This window comes from Pieris napi, chromosome 16, assembly GCF_905475465.1.
Source record: "Pieris napi chromosome 16, ilPieNapi1.2, whole genome shotgun sequence".
Taxonomy (NCBI): Eukaryota; Metazoa; Arthropoda; class Insecta; order Lepidoptera; family Pieridae; genus Pieris; species Pieris napi.
This window is the reverse complement of record NC_062249.1, coordinates 8,085,845-8,107,916: the sequence shown is the minus strand read 5'-3', so window position 1 is coordinate 8,107,916 and position 22,072 is coordinate 8,085,845. Positions and strand designations below refer to the sequence as shown.

The following is a 22,072-nucleotide window of genomic DNA, read 5'->3' as shown; positions in this document are numbered from 1 at the left end:
AAGAAATATTACAATAAATATATTTTTACTAAATAAATTCTACAATAAAATAACATCCACACCTTTACAATAAATCCAATTACCTTTACAAAATGTAGATAATTCCGAAATTATAAGATCGGTGACTGTTTCATCTTTAATGTGGTGTATTGCAGTATTAAAAACTGTGCCCAAAAAGGCATGACATGAAGTTTTAGTGGCAACTATATTACCTTTTAAGTCTATATTTAAGTCATAATCAAAACCCAACGACTTCATTGACATATTTGGAACTTTACTAAAAGTATTAGTATTCTTCTTATGGATTTTTTTTGTATGTTTAAAAGCTGTTTGCTGTCCATTAATTTCGTAAGAGTCACTTATTTCGTTTGTACTGTTGTCTTCTCTATGTAAAGTATTCGTTTTAGGTGAGAATAAAAATTTAAGGAACATAGGAAATAGTGTTTTACCATCATATTTACTATCTAGGATAAAATTATCTTTTGAGTATTTATTTACTGGTTTGACATCCAACATATTATGTGGTATATGTTTCCTTAACATGTTGTTGACTGTATACTCTTTCTTATTTACACTAATGTTCTTTTGTATCCAATCAGAACTATTCCTATCTACTACTAAAAACTCTTTATTTTCTTCTGCAACGTTGACATCTTTCAATTGATCGTCCATTTCAAGGCTTTCATTATCTAGGGCATCTATAATGTCACGAATATTATTCACTCTCTTAGTTTTTGTCGTAGTGCTTTTTTTACGGCCTCTCTTAGAACTATTTTCCTCGAATCTTCGAAATATATCTTGAACTTTCTCGATATAATGAGGGTGAGGTGATTCAGGTGTAAATAACTGTGGATTTATCGATATCCCACCTTTATTCCATATTGAAATACATCGAATGAGAAATCCCAGAAACTGTTGTGGCAAATGTATCCAGTACTTTTTAATAGGCGACTCGTTCAAAAACTCTGATAATGATTTACGCTGCACATTAATTACAGTTTCCAGAGATGACGTGTTCCAGGATATTTCTTTGTCAACCCCTTTTTGTATATTATTTGAATATTCGGTATCATTTAAAAGTATCATAAAATTATATTTAAAAGCAGGATGCTCTTTAGATATAATATCAATATATGGCATATATTTACTTAAGTCAACGCCTAGATTGTCTACTATTACATGCATATTTACTGTTTTGTATGCTTCATATTCAATAAAGTCGTTTGTCTTAATATTTGAAGGAACTTTGTTTATTTTCGGCGATGGAATAACTGCAATCGCTAACACGCTGTTATAAATAATAAGTACTGTAAAACCAATCATGGCTAGGCCCATCCACCAATAGGCTAAAAGTGAAGATACGTGATCTGTAAATAGAAATAACTATAAATTAGTCCAAAGAATTATACTTAGTTGCTTACATTGATCATTTAGAAAAAATACATTAATTAGGTAAAGATTCAATAAAAATACCCCGTAACGTTTAATTTGATTTCGAAGTAAACACATTTCTGTATATGTTTTATTGATCGTTTTTATTTATGGACAACGAGAAATATAGCATACTAAGAATAATAGCAGTTTGAAAATTCAAACGCTTAGGATTTTAAAATTGAAATATTAAAGTAGCATCTGAATATAGTATTTACCTGGCCACTGTTTGAGAATAGATGCAGCTCCCCTTATGCAGTACTTAGTTCTGGTTTTGTTCAAATCCCGCCATTGATATCTTGGGCTATCTGGGAGACATTCATCTTCAGAAAAGTCATCGCCAAGCAATGGATGTTGCTCTCGTTTCGGATCACTCATAATTAGCCATTTGGTTCACTAAAAAGAGGGAAATAAATTAATATATATTGTTTATTACTTTTTATAAGGTTAAGTTTTCAACAAAATCAGTTTAGCAATTTCCCATGATGTCAGTATTATACACTCTTGTAATATTGTGATGATAATATTCAGACATTTATTAGGAACAAATTAAAGTACGAAGTAAGGGCTTTTTCTTTTACTACATTAAGAGGAATATAACGATGGATTTAAATTAAATTGAAATATAAATATAGGAAAATAATTTACCAAAGTTATATTAACGAAAAATATTAATTGATTGTTGTCACTATAGATTTGTCATTTTTGTCATTGCGTCATAAACAAATTTTATGTCATTTTTCAAAAAATAAACTGAAACAATTTGTTTCTACGCATTTTTGCATTTACCCTTCACGCTATATAAGTGTCCTCTCCAACAATAGCCTGTTAACGTTACCAACTAGAAGGAGAAATATTTTTCGTCATACATATTTAAATCAAGTTAGTTATACATAATACATATACATATATTTTTATTATTGAAACAGTAGACAGGGTGTGAGAAATTCCGGGTATCAAAGGTACAAAGTTCAGTAATCGACTAAACTAAAGAGTTTTAAAAACAAGTAGCAATAAAAAAAGGTTTTAACTATGGAGAATGTTAACTAAGGTTTCAGCGCGTTTAACAAATAAATAAAACATAAATACATACCTAATTAATGTTCTTGAACCGTTTCCGTAAAGATAAGTCTAAAATTACACAACACTATTTATTAACATTATAACACACTGCAGTCTTCAACGATCGTGGGACATTAATTTCTTTTAGATAATGTATTTTTAATATGGCACGTTTTTATACTTTACGGTATAATTTTGTTGATTCAACTATGCATTCGCCTCACGTTTTAACATGTTTTTGAAAAGTATGAGTAATCTTTTCATAATAAAGAAACACCAGACGTATTGTGCTAATATGTACCAACTCACAAAATACTGAAGAAACTTTTGCTGAGACGAATATATAAAAACCCTTTCAGTATTCCCATATGAAAATGAACAGCTGACTTCTTCGAACTAAGTTTCATACTAATAGATTTAAATTCTTAATAAATAAAATCTTTATAACTAAAATATATCATTATTATGAGGCCGAATATTGGAAACGTATTGAGATTGAGATAGGGACCCCACACGCGCAGACACATTTGTTGACTTGTTACAGTAATAATTTTCTTTTTAAGCATGAAAGTCAATCTTGTATCCAATATTTTTCCAAAAGGTAGTCTATTTGAAAGGTTTGAAAAAAATTTATCAACCATAGCCACGGAGGCGTTAGTTGGCATGAGTGGTAAAAATGAACAAAAAGGATTTATTAAAAAAAACAATTTGACACCCGTTTGTTTAAAATCGGAAACAAAATTTCATGTCACTAAGAACTTCGTACAAATTTTGTAAATTTACAATAATAAAGTGTGGAATATAAGTTTCTCTTGAAACGCGACGAAAGATCTAGGTAAGATAATGTATTGAAAATAATATTTGGTAGCAAACACATCGTCATCTGTAACACTGTAAAACTAGTGCATTTGGACATAGGTAACTAACCTAGTTTCTAACAGTTATTATTTAATAAAAAACGTTAATAGATTAAGCTCTTCCACCACTAATATTCATTTACTATGCCTAAAGTGTGGTACTTCGCATGACACTATACTGAGTTCGATTCCTGAATACAACAATTGTTTCGAGTGAGAGACAACTTTAATAGCCGCAGATGCCTGCCCTATTCCCAGGAGGTTATGGCACACACATTTTTTTTAGTTACACAGAGAAAGCGAACTTTGGGATGGAGCACGACCCGAGGGTCAATCGCGATGAACAGTATCCCTTGCTAAAAGTGGAAGCAGCAGATGGTGGTGGAGACACAAAACTTCAACAGCCTCCAAGTGTTGTGACTACTGGCTGGACTGCAAGTCGCACTCCGAAGCCATCGTGGCTTAACCGTTGGCCAGGTAATTTTTTTTTTAATTTAAGCATAGTCATAATAATAAATAAATCAGTGGCCCTACAATCTCTTTAGGTCTGGGCTTCTGATTTCTGTATCTGTTGCATGATCATTTGTCAATGTAATAGGCAAGTAGGTGATCAGCCTCCAGTGCCTGACACACGCCGTCGACTTTTTGTCGCCATGTCGGTTTCCTCACGATGTTTTCCTTCACCATTCGAGCGAATGTTAAATGCGCGCATAGAATCTAATCTAATTATCTAATATGGAATTCTCGTGTCACAATGTTCGTTCCCATACTCCTCCGAAACGGCTCTAACGATTCTTATGCAATTTTTTATGCATATTCAGTAAGTCTGAGAATCGGACAACATCTATTTTTCATCCCCCTAAATGTTAAGGGTGTTCCCACCCCTAAATTTTTATATTTATTTTTTAAACAAAACCTTTTGTTTTTATTTTTTTATGATACAGCATACAAAAATACATACAAGTTACAACCCTTAATTGTCACCCCTCTACGACCAACCCCTATTTTTTTATTATACTATTGATATATAGATATATATTATTTTTGAACTAAAAAAATGTTTCCTAGAAATACATGGCAAAATAACGTTTGCTGGGTCAGCTAGTAGATATATTTATAAGAATGACTTGATAAATAAAACCGATGTATAGTTAGGCGCCCAATGTATTATAATTATTCCTATTCATTTGTTATTTCAGAGTGTATGTCTGCCTGTTGGATGACCATTATAGTGTTTGCAGTATCATTCCTCGTATTCTATAGTTTGGGAATATATGTGGCCTATAGACGTCAACCAGTCGTCGTATTCAAGTGCAACAACTCAAAACCAGCGAGCGATGTTTATTACCACCACGTAGTACAAAAGGGATCCTACATTCCTCTTACAATCTATTCCGAATACCTCTCAGCGATGGCCGTACAGTACCCATCGCTACGATTCAATGTTTATTTTCTTGTTGATGACTTTGCGCAAAATGGAAAGAGACCTAGGCTATTCAAGCGACTCCCTGCAATACCTGGAACGCTTAACGTAATTGTGGAACAAAGTAACAGAAGAGAGATTAGAGACTTCCAAAGAAGGTATCAAAACGTCAATATAACTATAATGACTCTCGGTAAATTTATGGCAAAGACACCGTTAAGATACAAGTGGAAGAGCATTCCGTCGATGTATCTGCCGTTTTATGCAAGGATTCTCTCGGTCTGGCAAACTGGGGGTATTGGAATAGATCTTGACACATTTAATAACCTTTATAACAATCGACAAGATGTCAATAATAAAATTGAAGCAATATTGAAACAGCATAACGAAGGTATAGAAACGGACAAATACATGGATATATTTAACTCCATGAAACGCGATGACGATAACGAAATATTTTCCTTGTTTTTCAATGTAATACACAACTTAATGAACCAAACAAGCTCTTTTTTCAATCTGGATGTGTCCCCGGATATAAAACTTCTTGATAGGACTCCGCTCGTTAGAACACATAGAAATAAACGGGAAATTATGGAAGAACTACCACTTAATAATGCGTCTGATGCAAGTAATATTACCGATAAAAACACTTCAGTCACCGAGGCAACGCCAATTATCTCTACAGAAATAATTCAAGTATCAACATTAAACTTGACTGAGGACAAAGCTAATAAAAGTCATGCAAGTTTTGTTGGGCCAGCTGACATGAAAATAAAAAGTCCAGGTCGACTAATACCGATTGATTTTCCTCAAGTGATGATATTTTACGACTTCCTAGTATCAGACGATGTTGGCCCATCTTATCCAGCCTTGGCTCCTATCAATCCAGCTACGCCGATGAAAATAACTGAGTTTAAAAAACTGGCTAAGCATGGGAAAATGTCTAATCATCTATCTGTAAGCTTCGACGGAGCTTTCGTTGCAGCTCCGATGTGCTATCACCCATTTTTGACTCAACTTTTGTCGACAGGATGCAAAAGAGAAAACCCAAATATTGCCATCAAAGATACTTTTATGAGCCAATGTTCGACTTTCTTGAGAGATGACGTGTATTGTGACAATATCTACATTATCGATAGCATTTATAATTAGTTACTTTTTATTTTATTTAAGGTTTCATGTTTCCAAATTGGCTTATAATATATTGTGTTAGTATTAAACGTATAAAGTACAACCTTTGCGTTATGATTTCAAATCGACATTTTCATATCTCTGGCAATATGCTGGGCTTTAATATAGTGTTAAAGAACATACTATTTATATCTAACTAGAAAGAGTTTATAATCTGCTTCCTTTATAGTTTTATTTTCAATAAATATTACGTAGTAATGAAGTAAATACTTCAGATTTTAACCGTTATACTAAAACCTGATAAAAACAGCAGTCTCCGTTTTCGTTGGTATAAAATAAAACATTTTATTGTACAACACAAAACTTAACCTAATAAGGGAATCTTCGTTCAAGGATTGATTCACAATGATTAAAAAAAAATCTGGATTTAGTTTATTATTGAGACCGTAAATGATTCATTTAAATACCACTTATTGCCCATTATAGGCTAGAAAGTAGGTATAGAGTAGAATAGTAGAAATAGAGTAGGGTATATAGCCACAGACTGACACATATTAACAATATAACGTGCCAACATTTCTTTGACATGTCTACATTATTATGAAGTTACCTTTTCATACAATTTTATCACCTTTTCTAAAACCATATTTCAAACACACCAGGTTGTTTTGTCAGCACCCGACGTTCTCAGCTAGTATTTTGTATACATATTTCTATGGTGTTCTTGGTTTGGTAAGACAATAATGACTCACATTACCCGCTCGCATTGACATCTCTATTTTCATACAACTATTGGCGATGTATGAAGAAAAGTTGCACGTAACTTACCCAAAAGCTTAGAGACTTTTCTAGTATGGTGTTCGCTAAATAAGTCGGCAATTGTAAGAGTAGACGATTTGTAGGACTGTGCTCTTAAAACTATATGCACCAACGTCTTTTTACTTCTTTCATCACAATTCTGGTAACGCATGTATTACTAGTCATATCAATAGGATGCTATACAACCTGTCGTTTATTCTACGACTCGTCGATTTTTCTACATAGACCACTTGACAGTCGTTTTTTGCAGTAATCTTCGTTGCAACTGCCACTAGCATTGTAATATAAAATACAGACATATTACAAATAAACACAAGTCGGTAGAATTTGCGTGATCCCTAGCTTTAGCATATCAAAGAATTTTAATAAAAGCATGTTTTAGATTATCAGCATCCATGATTTGAAGAAGCACTTTGGAGAGATACAAGTTGATGGAAAACTGAGTCTCAATTTTCGTGATGCGATGATCGTTCATGACATAAAAGTTATAGTTTCATCTATTGGATTAATCCAGTACGTGTGCCTTTTAATGGGATGCTTCACCGTAAGTAATCACAATTTATCATGGCCAACTGGAAAGACGTTAGACCAATCAATGATACCTTCGATATCTAAAAACATATTTTAATGTTTCAGATGGAAACTATTTCCGAATTACAATTTTGTAGTTTTGGTATTGGCGTCGACAAAATAGTTCACTTCTGTATTATATTGGTACAATCAACAACATAATCCTTGTTTTAGGAAAACCCTGGACTACTTCTTCCTCACTTGGCTGGCCAACTCATAGCAGTGTCCCTTAAAATAGCCAATGTATTTTTATTTCTGAAACAAATGAAGTTGCGGTCGTTCGGTATTCTGGGTAATAAATTGACCGCTATCTTCGTTATGACTTTTAACTGGCTTCAAGAGTTTTGTGTTTTCAGACAGTATTTATGTATCTGCGATCTTTGAAATTATGTTGATCTAACCAGGAAAAATGCAAATATACAATTAATTAAATATTTTCCTGAGCCTTTTATTTAAAATAAAAGCAGTTAAGCAGGTAGGTACTATATTTGTAGATTATGCATTTGTAAAAGTGAAAAATTTATATTTTATATCGTTGACAGTAATTAAAAATAGTTTTTGGGTCTAACAGTGACGTGAAAGAGTCATCTACTCTAAAGTCGCACGTTCAAACCCCGGTAGTACCCACGTAGTTTTATTTTTATATTTACGCAAAGAACACTTGCACAAAAGCGAAAAAATAACAAAAATTCAACATAATATGTTAGACACAGAATTCTGATAAATTATCTAATGTCTTCTATAAAATAATGATCGAAGTATTAATAATTAATCAAAGTTACGGACATAATTCAATAATTAAAACCGTACCGTAATTTATTATTATTATGATTTAAAGAAAATGCGAATGATGATATACGACCTCTTCATTTCATGAATCATGTCTAAAGTAGACAGCTGTCAAAAATGATATCTATTCACAACCGAAATGCTGTAATTTTTTTCAAACTCATCTGCCTTTAAAAAAACCAATGTAGTGCATCACGTAAACCCTCTAAACTGTGCGTTGTACATCATGGAAACAGAAAGCAACGCCCTTATTGAACAACTACGAATGAAACACGAAAATCTGTCTAATGTAAGTAATGTCACCTTCAGCCCTAGTATATTATATTTAGCAAAATAGTATATTTGGCAAGCATGCACGCTTTTCACCTTTGATTTGATTAAAATATATTTACTATTTACAATACTAATACACGTCTCTTAGTAACGATGAAAAAAATTAAATATAATATATATATATCATTAAATATATACTGTGTATGATTTGATTCTGACCGTTAGACCGTTCTTTGGAAAAAATTGGTAGGCTTCAAGTCGCGCCAGCTTGAAAATGTTTTTCCCCATAACACACTTTAATGGGAATTATCTATTAATTGTAATATTGGAGTGACGTGGATGGTATAGAGTCTATTACGAGATCTATCCACGGAACTTTTAAGTTATTATGAGATATAACCTCATCAAAACGGTTAACATCAGCCGTGTGTCTATTAACCATCCCATGATAAATATATGTATATTGTTGACTAATGAAATATACACACAGTTTACATACTTCCATCATAGTTAAAATAGCTTAAATTAAACTGTTTTTGTTTTTATGGACGTTTTCTTCTCCCTCGTTTATAAATATAATTTTAGTGGCAGCTAGGTGAGGGGTACCGGGTTCGATTCCCGGTTCGAGGGCAAGTTTTAATTTAATTTAAATTTGTTCTCGGCCTTTGGGAGGGTTGTGCGGTACCGGGCGAGTGCTTAAACCGTACATGGAGGACACGGTTAAATTTCTAAGGCAAGCACGAATAAAAATCTTATTAAAAAAATACATATATAATATATATAATTTAGGTAATATGTATTTTATTAGCAAAACGCAACCCGGGAGACTTCTCAGGGAGTCCGAGTGAGGCTAAGAGCGTTGCTTGTAGCGCTACTTGGAGTGTCAATGTCTGCTTGTGCCTTCGCCTCTCAACCTGTGGAATTAGAACTAGATGATGAAGATGTCGCCCAACGGTTGAATAACGTCAGCTTTGCTAGACGGTAGGTCAAGAAAGAATATTCTATGATTATATTCGTGTATATACATATTTATGAAAAATTAATATACCGACCTCTATTGTTTATTAAAAAGAACTTGCTAACGAACTCCTAACGAAATTTAAATGTATATTACAACGTTAGTTGATCTTTCAGGTTTATTACGCACTATTATTTACTTGATGTATTTATTTTACTTTCATAATAATAGGAGTTTAAGTTATACAATAAAATTATGCATTTCACTTAGGGACGAAGAAAAATTGGGTCTTTTTCAAAAGAAATTGGGAACGAGACGTTCCAAATTTTGCCAAGTATAAACTATATTTTGATTACAGAATAACAAAACCTACAATACGGCTATTGATGGGCTACGGAAAGTTGAGTGCAGTTATAACCGCTTTTACATCTTTACTTTTGCTAGTTGCTGTTATGTCAAAGGTAAAATGTCACGAATTTTAGTACATATTTACTAGGTACATTCCTTAGCTTGTAAGGAACTTGTACTAACTTTACTTGTGTAAATGAGCTGCGATGTTTTGGTAAAATAAGTGAAATTTCAGATAGAAATGATCCCCCATCCAACGTAGACCAAAAGGAACTTTTTTTAATGCGCCATGCCTTCATTGCATAGCGTATGTTTCAAATTATTATTTTCGCATCGTTCAACCTCTAAATCATACGCTAATTCTTAATATTTTTTATAATTATTCATGTTCTTTAAAAGTACCCCTCCACTACGCCGTATGCGTTTACTTCTATGACATATATTTTAAGTACACCTCATTGAATATAAAAAAATACAGCAGTCTTGGCACCGACGCGGCGCGCGATGGTTGGCAGCGCCAGCGCTACTGGTGACAGCATTGGAGATAGCGTCAGACGCGAGCGACGCCATTTTGGCAGCTCTACTCCGGGGGTCAACCGAGCCTTTCAAAGTGGCAGCGCAAACTATTTCTGCCGCGATCCTTATTACTATTGAGATATTAGTTTGGTATGAGTGATATTTAGACATTAATAACAGTAGCTTTTGTAGCGCAATACAAGCGTGCTTTTACCCAGGTGTTTTTAGTTCGTATTGTTTTTCCTAAAGCGCCTAGTAGACTGGTCGCAATCGAAAATAATAGCCATAAGCAAGAGTTACTTAATAGTAGATTCTTTTACGAGCTTCTAAAAATACTGTTAAAATAGTTTCAAGGAATTTCGATTAATATAATTTTCAATATGGCGCGCAATTTCTATAATCTATGGCATGATGCAATATCTTCGCCATCGCAATTGAGATTAAATAAAGCAATGTATCCAGTGGCGGTATGGTATACCCAATATGGTCTCAGATTGCATCAGTTCCTATAAACGTTTTTATTTTAAGGGCAAGGTGATCAGCCTTCTGTCTCACATATGTAATGGATTTTCGGATTTGAGACATGCCACTTTCCTCACGATGCTTTCCATCACCGTATACACATAGAAAGTCCATAGGTGCACCGCCGGCGATCGAACCTGCAACCTTACGGATTAGAAATGCTCGCTGAATCCACTAGGCCAACCTGTTCTAGACAAAGCAATGCACGAAACTTAATTTGCTATTTTTTATTTCATTATTATTTTTTGCTACGTTTATGTTACAGGTTTTTCATAGCAAAATTTTTCGAATACAATCCACCGATGTCTCTCGAAGAAACTAAGAAGGATATAACAATTGAGCCTTATCTACAATGAAAAACAGATTTATTAATTAAATTTTTATTAAAATAATTTGGACAATAGACTTAAAAGCTTTGTAATAAATAAATTCCTAATTTCATAGTAAAATAGTGTATATATTTGTATATAAATTTGATATGCTTTGATGAATACACAGTGCTATAAAATTTCAATATCATTATTAATTTGATTTTTACAACGAAAACTTGTGTTTCGTTAAATCTCTCTAAATAGTGAATATATTATAAAATAGATAATAATATATAATGTTTATCACAATGCTGCACTTATTTAAGTCGAATTCTAAATCTTATCCTATTTTATTTTTGGTAAATATACAATTTGCTTTTTATTTTGTAAATACTATTTTCCCCTAATACCCTAATGTGATACTCAAAAAACTAAGAAAAATTTATTATGCGTTTTAAATTGATCCAATACAGCATAAAGAACAAAACTATGCATACCTTACCCCTTCACAGCGAGGACAAATGATTTGATTTTTATTCGGGAACCGGTTTCTTCTCTTTTCCAACTCCTCATCAATATACTCCATTAGATTATCCTTCAAACGCATAATCGTTTCTTTCCTCAAAACGCCATTTTGAAAGAAGTCCTTTAAAATAATGACTATCCCGTTGTCGTCTTCGCGGGATTCGCCCATCGGTCTTTGATGCTTCAAATAATTGAAGACAAAATTCACAATTTGTTGAATCAAGTCTTCTTCTGGACTTATCAATTTCAGCTTAGCGATTTCCGTCGGGACGAGATTCGACAAGACATTCAAAGCGACCGTCATCAGCGCATCGTAGATATCTTTGCTTAAATTTTCTAGAAGAGACGCTATATTTTCTGCTCCGGACGCGCTGACACGAACTAAGTGGATCCCGATCCGTAGAACTTCTTCTGGGCGTATACCCACCGGTGTCGATGTCTCTTCTTCCTTGTTATCGAATATTTGAACCCCCGCTGACGACGGAACAACTTTAGTGGGAACGTTTGGTGTGTTGACCTTAGCTGGACCTAAAGTCGAGAAGAGCTGAGATCTCCCGTCCTTCCCCAGGCCGTACAATTGGGACGGCTCAAACGTGTGCGCAGCGTTCAAGTTGACCCGACCATCGGCAGTCATAGATATTCTCAATTTGTGCTGGTTTATGTCTTTGTTGATTCTCAAAACGTCGGCGAAATATTGATCTTTGTTCGCAATGTTTTTGATCCCGCAAATGACCTCAGTGTTGCCCTGTATGGCGCCCGATACACGGCGTGATTCCGCGCTTAATTTGTCGAATACTTTTCTGAAATGTCAATGTAGGTGTTGTGTTTAAGGTTTTTTGGTTTCCTAGTATTAAACACTACGAGCTAACGTGATACTACGGATTGTAGTCAAAGCTGCATTTATTAAGTAATAAATTTGTACACAGAAGAGAAAGCGCAAACAAAATTATAAAAAAAATATTTAAAGATAATATGTAATAACTTATTTGTATAGATAAGATTTTTAATTAAAAAATTTTGTGGTTGGAAATAACAGCTCAGAAATATTTAAGAATATCTATGAATAGACAAAAAATATTGTCACCTGTGTCTGTTACTTCTGAGTGTCGCCCGATATTCGTTGATAGTATTGGCTTGCGCATCTTCGATGATGTTTTGCGCTGTGCGGTTGGACATCGCGGCTTGGAAGAAGAACAACATGGAAGCTGAGAATTGGAACAACTCTAGTTTTGTCGCTTTCTCGCCATGCTTCTTGTACTGAAAAGATTTAGATTAAGTTATAAATTTATCAAAGTAAACTATTTTTATAAATTTAAATACAGCAGGTATAAAGTGTAATGCAGCGAATGATTAGTTCGATCGTTAATTTAATTTTAACTACATACACATATTTTTATTTTATTTTTTTTATGCTCTCAAACATCACATGTTAAAAACAGGACAAAAGTGTGAAAATGACATGAGATCTTAAAAACTATGCAAATTCCTCAAAATCGAGTAGCCCGCAATATGTTAGCACACAACTCCCAAAGGGATGAAAGGGACTTTTTGAATGGAAGAAGTAGAAGTAGCCCGCAATATGGGAGCACACAACTCCCAAAGGGATGAAAGGGACTTTTTGAATGGAAGAAGTAGAAGTAGCCCGCAATATGGGAGCACACAACTCCCAAAGGGATGAAAGGGACTTTTTGAATGGAAGAAGTAGAAGTAGCTCGCAATATGGGAGCACACAACTCCCAAAGGGATGAAAGGGACTTTTTGAATGGAAGAAGTAGAAGTAGCCCGCAATATGGGAGCACACAACTCCCAAAGGGATGAAAGGGACTTTTTGAATGGAAGAAGTAGAAGTAGCCCGCAATATGGGAGCACACAACTCCCAAAAGGATGAAAGGGACTTTTTGAATTCAAGAAGTAGATACCATAGCGTACGCGAATATAATCTAAGAAGAAGAAAGAAAATAACAAAGCAAAATAGAGGATGGAGTTGCTGAGGCCATATATGTGCAACTTTCCGTGGCTCGGATATTTTTTTAAAAAGTATTTTCCGCGCGCTAGGAATAAAATCATCAAACGCTAGTCACACTTTTCACGCAGCCATAGGCTAAATCAACGAATGAAAATAGCTAATAATAATACTAATAGTTAATTAATATGACTCTTTTTAATAATATCTATGTTTGTTTCCAGCATAAATTACAATTATAATTTATACTTAGTGTTCAGACTTCCTACCTTAATTATCAAATGTACGAGACTGTTGAGAACTCCTGCACCGCCAGATATCAAATTGGCGCGTCGCAACACCTCCACAGATGCAGCTAACACTTCACCAGTCTGGAATATATTTTTAAAATGTTTGACAGTTCCTAGGCAATAAACACTGAAGGTTTATAAACGTAGACCGACTATGGTATAGACCAGGCATCAGCGTACAGCGTGTGAGATAGCGAATGATCGACATAATATGTCGTATTTACAGTTTTAATTCATTCAAGATTGCTTATTATTAAAATTAATACACATTCGAATGAATAATTCTTGAACAAAGTTACTGAGTCGTGACGAAATAAGCTACTTACCGATGAAAGGTTATGTTTGGTTCTTTACGTTCAATATAGCTTTTACAGCCAATTATGCAACAATTTACCATGAATGACACTTTAAATACATCTCTTATAAGGATAAAGTCTTAAAATATGGGTTTGACTTGGGGTTCACAGATTTATCAGTAAGCGGTGAAAACTTGTTTACCACCAAGGACTCGGTGGTAAACAATAAAACCCGATACACAAATAGAGACAGAAAAACTGATACTTTGTTTCGCTCGCACTTAAGTATTTCACGTTAATGCCTTCTCTCTTTAGTTATTATTGTTATTTTAGAAGCTCATCTAGTTCTATACTCTATCTACGTTTATAAGGTTTATTATGTTTTGTCGTTTTACCTCAGTTCAATGAAGTTTAATTACAAAAAAAATACATTTTTATATTGTTTTAGTAAACGTGAATGTATTGATGAGATGTGTATAATAACGCCATCAATTGTTGGATTCTGTGCGGAAAGAGAACCGTCGATTTGAGGTTGCTGAACGGATGACCTTTTTATGATGACGACTGTTACGTCATTATAGTACGACAGTTTATTTTGATACTTAATATTTAAAAACAATGTGTTTAAATGAAATCACGCGTAGCAAAGTAGAATTAACTACATCCGCACATACTCCAAAGCGGAAAATTGCAAACAGTAACTGTTTTGATCTGTCAACCTGATTATATATGTTTAATATAATTACTTTGGTAAGATTCGTTCCGGCAGCGGCAGAGCGAGATAAGAGAGTACTAGCTAACCCACTCCCAAGTCCCACACCACTTGCCGCTATGTTCAGCCAGCTGCCACGCGCCTCCGAGTTTGTTATACCTATGCTCTGTATAAGGATTTAAATATCAAGGAATATAATATACCATATTTATTACACATTTAAAACAAAAATTTCAAATCGAAAAAGGGAGCGTTCAAGTATTACGTCACGCAATTTTTGGAGATTCTTGACAAAATGTAACGCGCCGTAACGTTTTTATGTACCAAAAAGTAAAATGTTTCGTGACGACCGAGTGACTATTTATATCTAAAAGATACAATTGTATGGTGTACAGTACCTAATATTAACAATAACGCGTAATTCAATCCCCGCCCCGCATCGTAACGTTTTACAAAAGGAACAAAAACTTACTGAACGCTCTCAAACTTAGATAACCTATTGGTATATAATATATAAGAGCCAGACTATGATGAAAATAGTGGCCTACAATAAAAAAAGATAATTTGTTCGCCTAACACTTACGAACAAAGTTGCATACCTGCTCATGCACTCTCCGGTCACGAAGATGAAACGAGGAGCGCACTATACCATACAACCCAGTTGCAACTGTGGCCACAGCAGCTCCTGCCAGCACTGCTGGCCCCACTGGAGTGAAGGCTGCCACTCCCAAAACACCAACTGCTCCCAACGAGGCCACAGTATTAACTGTATCAACGGAGCTTAGCACTCGACACTTGAGGCCTAATGCCGGTGAAGGCGTTACTGTTAATTTAACAGCAACGATTTTTTCTTCCTATAAGTTATCATTATTATCTAACCTATAATTCGATAAATACACGAATTTTAAATCTTAAGCGAATATAACATTAAAATTAGATGCGGATGACATGTATAGAATGATACATCTAATTTTTAGATGGCTAATGAAAGAAGATAATTGAATTATTTGAAAACTTTCGGATGGCAACACAGAATGTCATTGAATTTCTTAAGTTAGTATGATTTATTGTCTTGATACTTCATGCAATTACTCATTTTTATTTCTATTATATATTTTTTCCGAAGAGTTTTCCATGCAATGCTAATCATTTGTAGTATCAATAGTAAAAGACTAAATGCGTAAATGTTTAATTTCATAGAAATACAGTTACTATCAATGTAAAAAATAATAAAATAAAATCAAGTATCAAGTAAGTTTAATCCAGAAAATATATCAAACTTTTCGGGATATCATACTATTTTTTTTTATTTGCCGCGCTTTTTTGTATTCTTTCATTAGCCAGACTCTAACCTATATGTCATCGGTTTATGATACGTACGCGATCTGTACCGCGTCTAAACAACTAAGTTTAACCAGCGCCCCTAACGGGCAATAATGTAACTATTTTGGCCATTTCACGAGATGATTAATTCTATGATCATATATAATATTTTAAATAAAGAACTCTTTTATATTTATTTTTTGTTTTAAAATATTTTGTAGTCATGTACCTCAATAATAACTCCTTGATACTGCCCATTTTGCGGAGCAACTATCACACATTTCGGAAACATGTTATCCGTTAAAACTGATTGCCAATCTTGGTATACCCTCGCATTTTCATCTATGTAAATTCTGCATGGTTTTGCTGAAATTTTTTTAATACATATGTAGTCGCCTTTTATTTTTAATGGTGATTTACTAAATGGTCAACTCCAAAGAAATTCATATTTCCATAGGATCCAAAGACAATTAAGATACTTTTTTGACAAACGGTAATATACCTACTGCTTAGTAGTGACTGAATTTTATCCCAACATTAACTTGATGTATGGAAAAAGTTATGAATACTGGTTGTTTTGCTATATTGTCCTAGGCATTTGGCAGGGGTCATTCCATTCTTAGAAATATTTTTTACAGATTATAAACTTACAATTAACTGTAGTTGGGATGCATTTTCTCACTTTAAAAACAGCTGTACACCACATATCCACATCAGTCCGGTTATGTAAGTCAACCCAATAGTCTGATGGTGTAAATTGTAATAGCTTTAGTGGTTTTGGTTTAACACACACAATAAGCAGTATAGACACCATAAGATCATCATTATTAAAACTGTATTTGGCTGTAAATGAAAATTATTATTAATAAGCATGGTTGTTTCATTTTAAAACCCAGCAAGGGACAATTTTACAATAGTCAACATCAAAACTTTAAGTTCAATTATTATTTTTGACACTAAATTTTATAGGTAATAATATTATTTTTATGGATTTATTCAATACAACTAAATTATCTGAACCATGTCTATATTATTTTATAGTTTTATGCCATTTCACCATGACTGTAATTGTTAAACTTTTTTTAAATAATAATAAATTATGGACCTTTTTTAAAATCTTGATTATTTTTTTACTTACTTTGATTACAAATTTTCTTATACACATTAAGAACCTGCTCTTTTTGCCTTGATGTATACCCTTCTAAAGTTTCAGAAGAATTTTCTAATAAATTCCCTTCCTTAGTTGGGGTGCCAAAAAGTGCAAATGCAATGTTTTGCATAAGATGTTTTCTATTTCCTCGATCATATCTGAAAATATATGGTTTAAACAACTTAACAATTTATGGATATATTACAAAAACCTTGAAAAAATTTTATGGTAGTGTTATGGTATTAGTTACATATTATTATAATGGTTAATAATAATTAAACAAAAGTTTAAAAGTTATATTGTTTAAAGATTCATAAATCTAAAACATATTTTTCTAATCTTTTTATATAAAATTGGTTCAATGTTTTTTTATTTAAACATAGTGATTAAGGTATTTCAGACACAATAAGAGTAAGTTACAACTGAAAATTAATTATTTTGAGTATGTAGAAGAACATAAATGTTGCATTTAAATTTCATCATACAATTAATTTAAACTTGTTTCTATTATAAGCATATATTAAAATATATTACGTTACATTTCTATTTTACTCTTCTTAGTTTTTACTTTATTCTATAAAGTAATATACTTTATTTAAAGTGATCATGTTTTTTTAAAAATAGAATAGTACATCTTACTTTATCCAATCACAATCTGGAAGATTCTCAAAATATTGCTGTTGTATTTCTACTGCTGACAGATTTATTTCAGGGAACGTATCTTTTTCCGTATTTTCAAACTGGGGTGTTTGAGCCATATTTTCGGTATTTTTTCTGCTTCAATTACGTTTACCTATGTAAGAGAACAGGAGGTTATTTATTGCTACCCACCATATCTCTAGATTAAATCATAATGGAATATTTTAAGATGATATCACAAATTAAACATTACTAATTTAGGCGACGAAACTCTTATTATATTATAAGCCTTGTTAGTTATATTATTACATGGAAAATAATATTACATGAGCTTTATACTTTACACAACCAAGTAACAAACTAATTACCTAAAACACAACATTTAAATTTTCACTATTTAATTACGAAATTATCTAGCTCAATCACATTATGATTATTCACAATTACTAACTACAGAAGTCAGAAACTACAATGTTTTTATTTTGATTTTGCTAATTGTCAAAGGGAAAGACTTCACGGCTGTTTGCTATTGGGTGTTTGATGTATTCTGGAAAAAAAATATGACGTACTGTACAGTGTACAGTGTACACGTAAATATCGAAATACAGACGGGAATGTTTCCCGTTACAGCCAAAAAGCAAACATTTGGCTTGGCAGCAGAACGCAAAGTGTTCACCAAAACTGTGGATATCTTCTGTATATGGCCATTATGGTCCTAGCTTATAATTAAAAAATCAAGTTACATATTCATAATCTTTCGAATGTCAATTTAAATGTTTCACCTTCAATATGGCTGCTATTAAGTATACGTTTTAATTTTGTATTTGTGTGTATTGATTTAAGAGTTAAAATATATAATTAAGTTATTAATAATGGAGTTTGAGACATTGTTGATTGTTCCGCAAGACTCCGTTGCTTTGGTTGAAAGAATTACCAGAGATGTTCAACTGATGAGTGATTCTTACATTCAGAGTCGAGACTAGCGCAAACTAGGTATGACTTCCATATTGCAAATCCAATACTGAGAGTGCTAATTGCTAAAGTGCCCTGTAAACGATCAAATTGTTTATCAAATTATTTGATAGTGTACTGTTGTGTTTGAACTTTGAGGCCGTGAGGCGTTTGTCAAACAATCTACGTGTTTGTCGTATTTGATGAAAATCTGGATTGATGTCGACTGTCGAGTTTGACAAACAGGTTTGAACGTGAACGGCGCGGCGGCGGGCGGTGTTTGTCAAACAAGATCTCACTCGTTCAGTAGGGATGTGACATTTTGCACAAAAAATCGATTTTTTTATTAATCGATTTTTTCCTCATTTTTGAAATAAATAACTAAATATTTTTATCTATTGTTTATTTTAAATTTAGTTAATGAAAAATAAACAATAGAAATTAACACAAATTAACGTTTAAGAATAATCAAAATCGAAATAAACTTAATCTCGTTTTGATAGATTTTAGGTGAAATTTGATAAATGCTGAGTGTATGCCTGTGTGATGCCTTTTCAGTAGTATATTGCAGTATTTTTGTTGTCTTTTTAATTGTATGTAATCTTGTCCTGCTGAATAAATTTATTTTACTTTTAAATTATAGCGTTCCATTCAAACTTGAGTTTTTATAAAATTAACTGGTTTTATCATCCTTTCGATCTTTTACAAAAAAACATCAATGCATCGAGTATATCAATACACCTCCAAAGAATCGGATTCAGTGTATCTCATTGTAAACATCGATATATATAGAATATCCCTAACAGTTCAAGGTCCGGGTAGAAAAGACCAGACATAATGTCGGGAGGTGGCCGATGAAAAATCGACTATGATTGATTTTCAATAAAAAAATAATCGATTATTTTAAATATAAAAATGTGGGCATGTACTAGGTGTACACACGTAAGAAGTGAAACTTCTTTATGACCTTATTTTCGAAAAATGATCTACTATATGCAACTTTACAGAAATTGGTTAAATAAAGTTAAATTAGATAAAGTTTAACAAAAGGCTTTTATAATCATAGACATGAATACAAATACAATTATTTCATTTTACCTTATTACTACTAAAATTATTACAGAATTTCATTAATTGTAATAGAATTATTACTATCATTGTTATCGTTATTATATATTTTTGTTACTAATGGCTTCGAATCTCTTCGGATCAACCGTGGTAGGGACAAGAAAAAGGTGGCGCGTAACCATTGATATACAAAAAACCCAAGATGCACAGTCTCGAATAAAAGTAACGCTCGAAAGTGTCCCGAAACACTCTTTCTATCCCTTTCTATAACAGTATATGTTACAAGCATATATTATTGCAAAATCAACCTTACGCGAATTGTTTAAAGTTGTTATTACAACACAGTGTACTTATTAAAGCAATAAAATTTTACGACCGACCGTGGTCGGTAGGACAAGGTATTGAGTGGAGTCAAACATGACTTTTTTATTTACAACTATTTAACATAATTTTAAATTTATCCGACTTTTCGCGTGCGTGGTCACGGTGACTGAAGACAAAAGGTGTTGGATGTTAAATAGTTGCAAAATTTATAATAATACATAACTTTAATCCGGTTAAAAAGTGTTTTCTTTAAATTAAAAAAAAAAAGTTAAATTGGCTACCTCCTGACCTACACTTTATATAGCGTAAATATATTTGTCAAAAACTACACACAAAAAAGTTCAAAAGTACATAAATTTATTTATAAAAAAAAAAACACAAATAAATAAACAAAATAACCTCCACTTATTAGAACAGGGTCATTCTTATAATGCGACTAAAATAAAAAGATGGCGCGTAACGGAAAAATGTGACGCGTAACGAAAAAATGTTACACTAAATTTTTTTCCAACCCCGATAAAGAAGTTTCACTTCAAAAATCGATTATTAAAAAAATCGATAAAAAAATTTTCACATCCCTAACTCGTTGTATTGACATCATGGAGGACGCTACGCTCAGTGACGATATGAGTGGCAATATTACGAACAAAGAATTTACGTTGCATTTCATAATATCTGTTAATCGTGATATGCCGATGTTATGGAAAATAAAATCAAAAGGTTATATGGACAAAAATGCGTCATCTGATTTCTGAATTACTCATTGTAAGCACTCGGCACGGCGACGTCAAGTCACGAAAGGAGAAACCCGAATCTACTAAAAAGTTAACAAATTTGTTTGATATTTGGTTTGATCGTTTAAACTTTAAGCTATTGTTTGATGAAAACGTGAAGTTTGACAAACAAATTTGTCAAGTAAATTTGATCGTTTACAGGGCACTTTAGAGCATACTAAACGTATATAATGGCCGCCATAGACGTTCAAGTAATTTAATCAAACTGGCTGGATCAAACCGTAGGTTTGAATAAGCACAGAGAAGTGAGAAGTAAGTTTGAAATTTGAACAGTGTGGAGTTAGTAGTAGTAAGAGTAGTTAATTTGATTTAAACAATAAATACCTTTTAGACTTCCGCTCGTCTCTTTTCAATGGTCTTGTAAACGTGGATAGAAATATTTACTTGCCAGAAGGTACATCGGTTACCATAGCTGGTAGAATTCGTATTTAGTAAGTCCCAGGTCAACGACAACGGTACAAATAATTTGTATCTGTATCTATATCTTATATCTGAGTAATATGTTCCAACTTCCAACCACATTTATGTTGTATACTTACAACGACGATATTTAAAAAATACTTACCTCTAAAATTTAAAAAACTACTTACTTAAAAAAATAATTACTTTTTAGTAATTACTATTTAGGTATACAGTACACTGGTCGTTCTCATAGTAGTCACTAGTCAGTAGTCTGTCACTGTGGACACATTTTATTTTAACTATTAAGGGTATGTTCCGATATACACTGCGACCACTGTACAGAGTACCGTCAATTTAGTATACTGTGAAACCGTTTCTCTATAGCCAGCTATACTGGTTACAATTTAAAACGGAACGCAGTCCAGTATACTAGTCAGCTTCGTTTTTCGACACAGTTTTCAAATGAGTGGATCAAAGTTTTTCAATTCAACAAGAAAAACTATTATTGGAGTATTATCGCATTAAAAAAATCTATATTAATATTAACTGTCAATTGAATTAATACTACAAAGAAAGTAAGTTAGAATTTTAAATGTTTGTTATTAAACTGTAAGTTATATCAGCC

The 22,072-nt window shown here is 32.9% G+C and overlaps 4 protein-coding genes across 10 annotated transcripts; 2 read left to right on the top strand and 2 right to left on the bottom strand.

Annotated features, from left to right (window-relative positions):
- Nucleotides 1-4: 4 nt before the first annotated feature.
- LOC125057006 lies at nucleotides 5-2,673 on the bottom strand. 2 transcript variants are annotated; one of them, XM_047660392.1, is made up of 3 exons: nucleotides 2,525-2,673; nucleotides 1,650-1,827; nucleotides 5-1,367 (listed from the first exon to the last, which is right to left on the bottom strand). In XM_047660392.1, exons 2-3 carry the CDS (start codon nucleotides 1,807-1,809, stop codon nucleotides 40-42), a joined length of 1,488 nt encoding a protein of 495 aa, XP_047516348.1. In that variant the 5' UTR covers nucleotides 1,810-1,827; nucleotides 2,525-2,673; the 3' UTR covers nucleotides 5-39. The 2 variants fall into 2 exon arrangements, with proteins under 2 accessions (XP_047516348.1, XP_047516349.1); XM_047660393.1 differs by lacking the exon at nucleotides 2,525-2,673 and adding an exon at nucleotides 2,080-2,235.
- Nucleotides 2,674-2,705: 32 nt separating this feature from the next.
- LOC125057005 lies at nucleotides 2,706-6,007 on the top strand. 2 transcript variants are annotated; one of them, XM_047660390.1, is made up of 3 exons: nucleotides 2,706-3,328; nucleotides 3,637-3,827; nucleotides 4,550-6,007. In XM_047660390.1, the coding sequence occupies exons 2-3, from the start codon at nucleotides 3,662-3,664 to the stop codon at nucleotides 5,923-5,925; spliced, it is 1,542 nt and encodes a 513-aa protein (XP_047516346.1). In that variant the 5' UTR covers nucleotides 2,706-3,328; nucleotides 3,637-3,661; the 3' UTR covers nucleotides 5,926-6,007. The 2 variants fall into 2 exon arrangements, with proteins under 2 accessions (XP_047516346.1, XP_047516347.1); XM_047660391.1 differs by having other exon boundaries at nucleotides 3,609-3,827.
- A 478-nt stretch (nucleotides 6,008-6,485) lies between these two features.
- On the top strand, nucleotides 6,486-11,392 carry LOC125057167. Of its 3 annotated transcripts, XM_047660671.1 has the most exons (6): nucleotides 6,486-6,636; nucleotides 7,106-7,267; nucleotides 9,164-9,336; nucleotides 9,672-9,774; nucleotides 10,140-10,327; nucleotides 10,965-11,392. In XM_047660671.1, the coding sequence occupies exons 1-6, from the start codon at nucleotides 6,505-6,507 to the stop codon at nucleotides 11,053-11,055; spliced, it is 849 nt and encodes a 282-aa protein (XP_047516627.1). In that variant the 5' UTR covers nucleotides 6,486-6,504; the 3' UTR covers nucleotides 11,056-11,392. The 3 variants fall into 3 exon arrangements, with proteins under 3 accessions (XP_047516627.1, XP_047516626.1, XP_047516625.1); XM_047660670.1 differs by lacking the exons at nucleotides 6,486-6,636; nucleotides 7,106-7,267 and adding an exon at nucleotides 8,155-8,371 and having other exon boundaries at nucleotides 10,143-10,327; XM_047660669.1 differs by lacking the exons at nucleotides 6,486-6,636; nucleotides 7,106-7,267 and adding an exon at nucleotides 8,158-8,371.
- On the bottom strand, nucleotides 11,064-21,485 carry LOC125057165. 3 transcript variants are annotated; one of them, XM_047660663.1, is made up of 10 exons: nucleotides 21,370-21,485; nucleotides 17,909-18,062; nucleotides 17,258-17,427; nucleotides 16,771-16,962; nucleotides 16,349-16,485; nucleotides 15,396-15,650; nucleotides 14,831-14,962; nucleotides 13,768-13,869; nucleotides 12,620-12,792; nucleotides 11,064-12,335 (listed from the first exon to the last, which is right to left on the bottom strand). In XM_047660663.1, exons 2-10 carry the CDS (start codon nucleotides 18,025-18,027, stop codon nucleotides 11,498-11,500), a joined length of 2,118 nt encoding a protein of 705 aa, XP_047516619.1. In that variant the 5' UTR covers nucleotides 18,028-18,062; nucleotides 21,370-21,485; the 3' UTR covers nucleotides 11,064-11,497. The 3 variants fall into 3 exon arrangements, with proteins under 3 accessions (XP_047516619.1, XP_047516618.1, XP_047516620.1); XM_047660662.1 differs by lacking the exon at nucleotides 21,370-21,485 and adding an exon at nucleotides 18,277-18,411; XM_047660664.1 differs by lacking the exon at nucleotides 21,370-21,485 and adding an exon at nucleotides 18,235-18,383.
- Nucleotides 21,486-22,072: the final 587 nt, after the last annotated feature.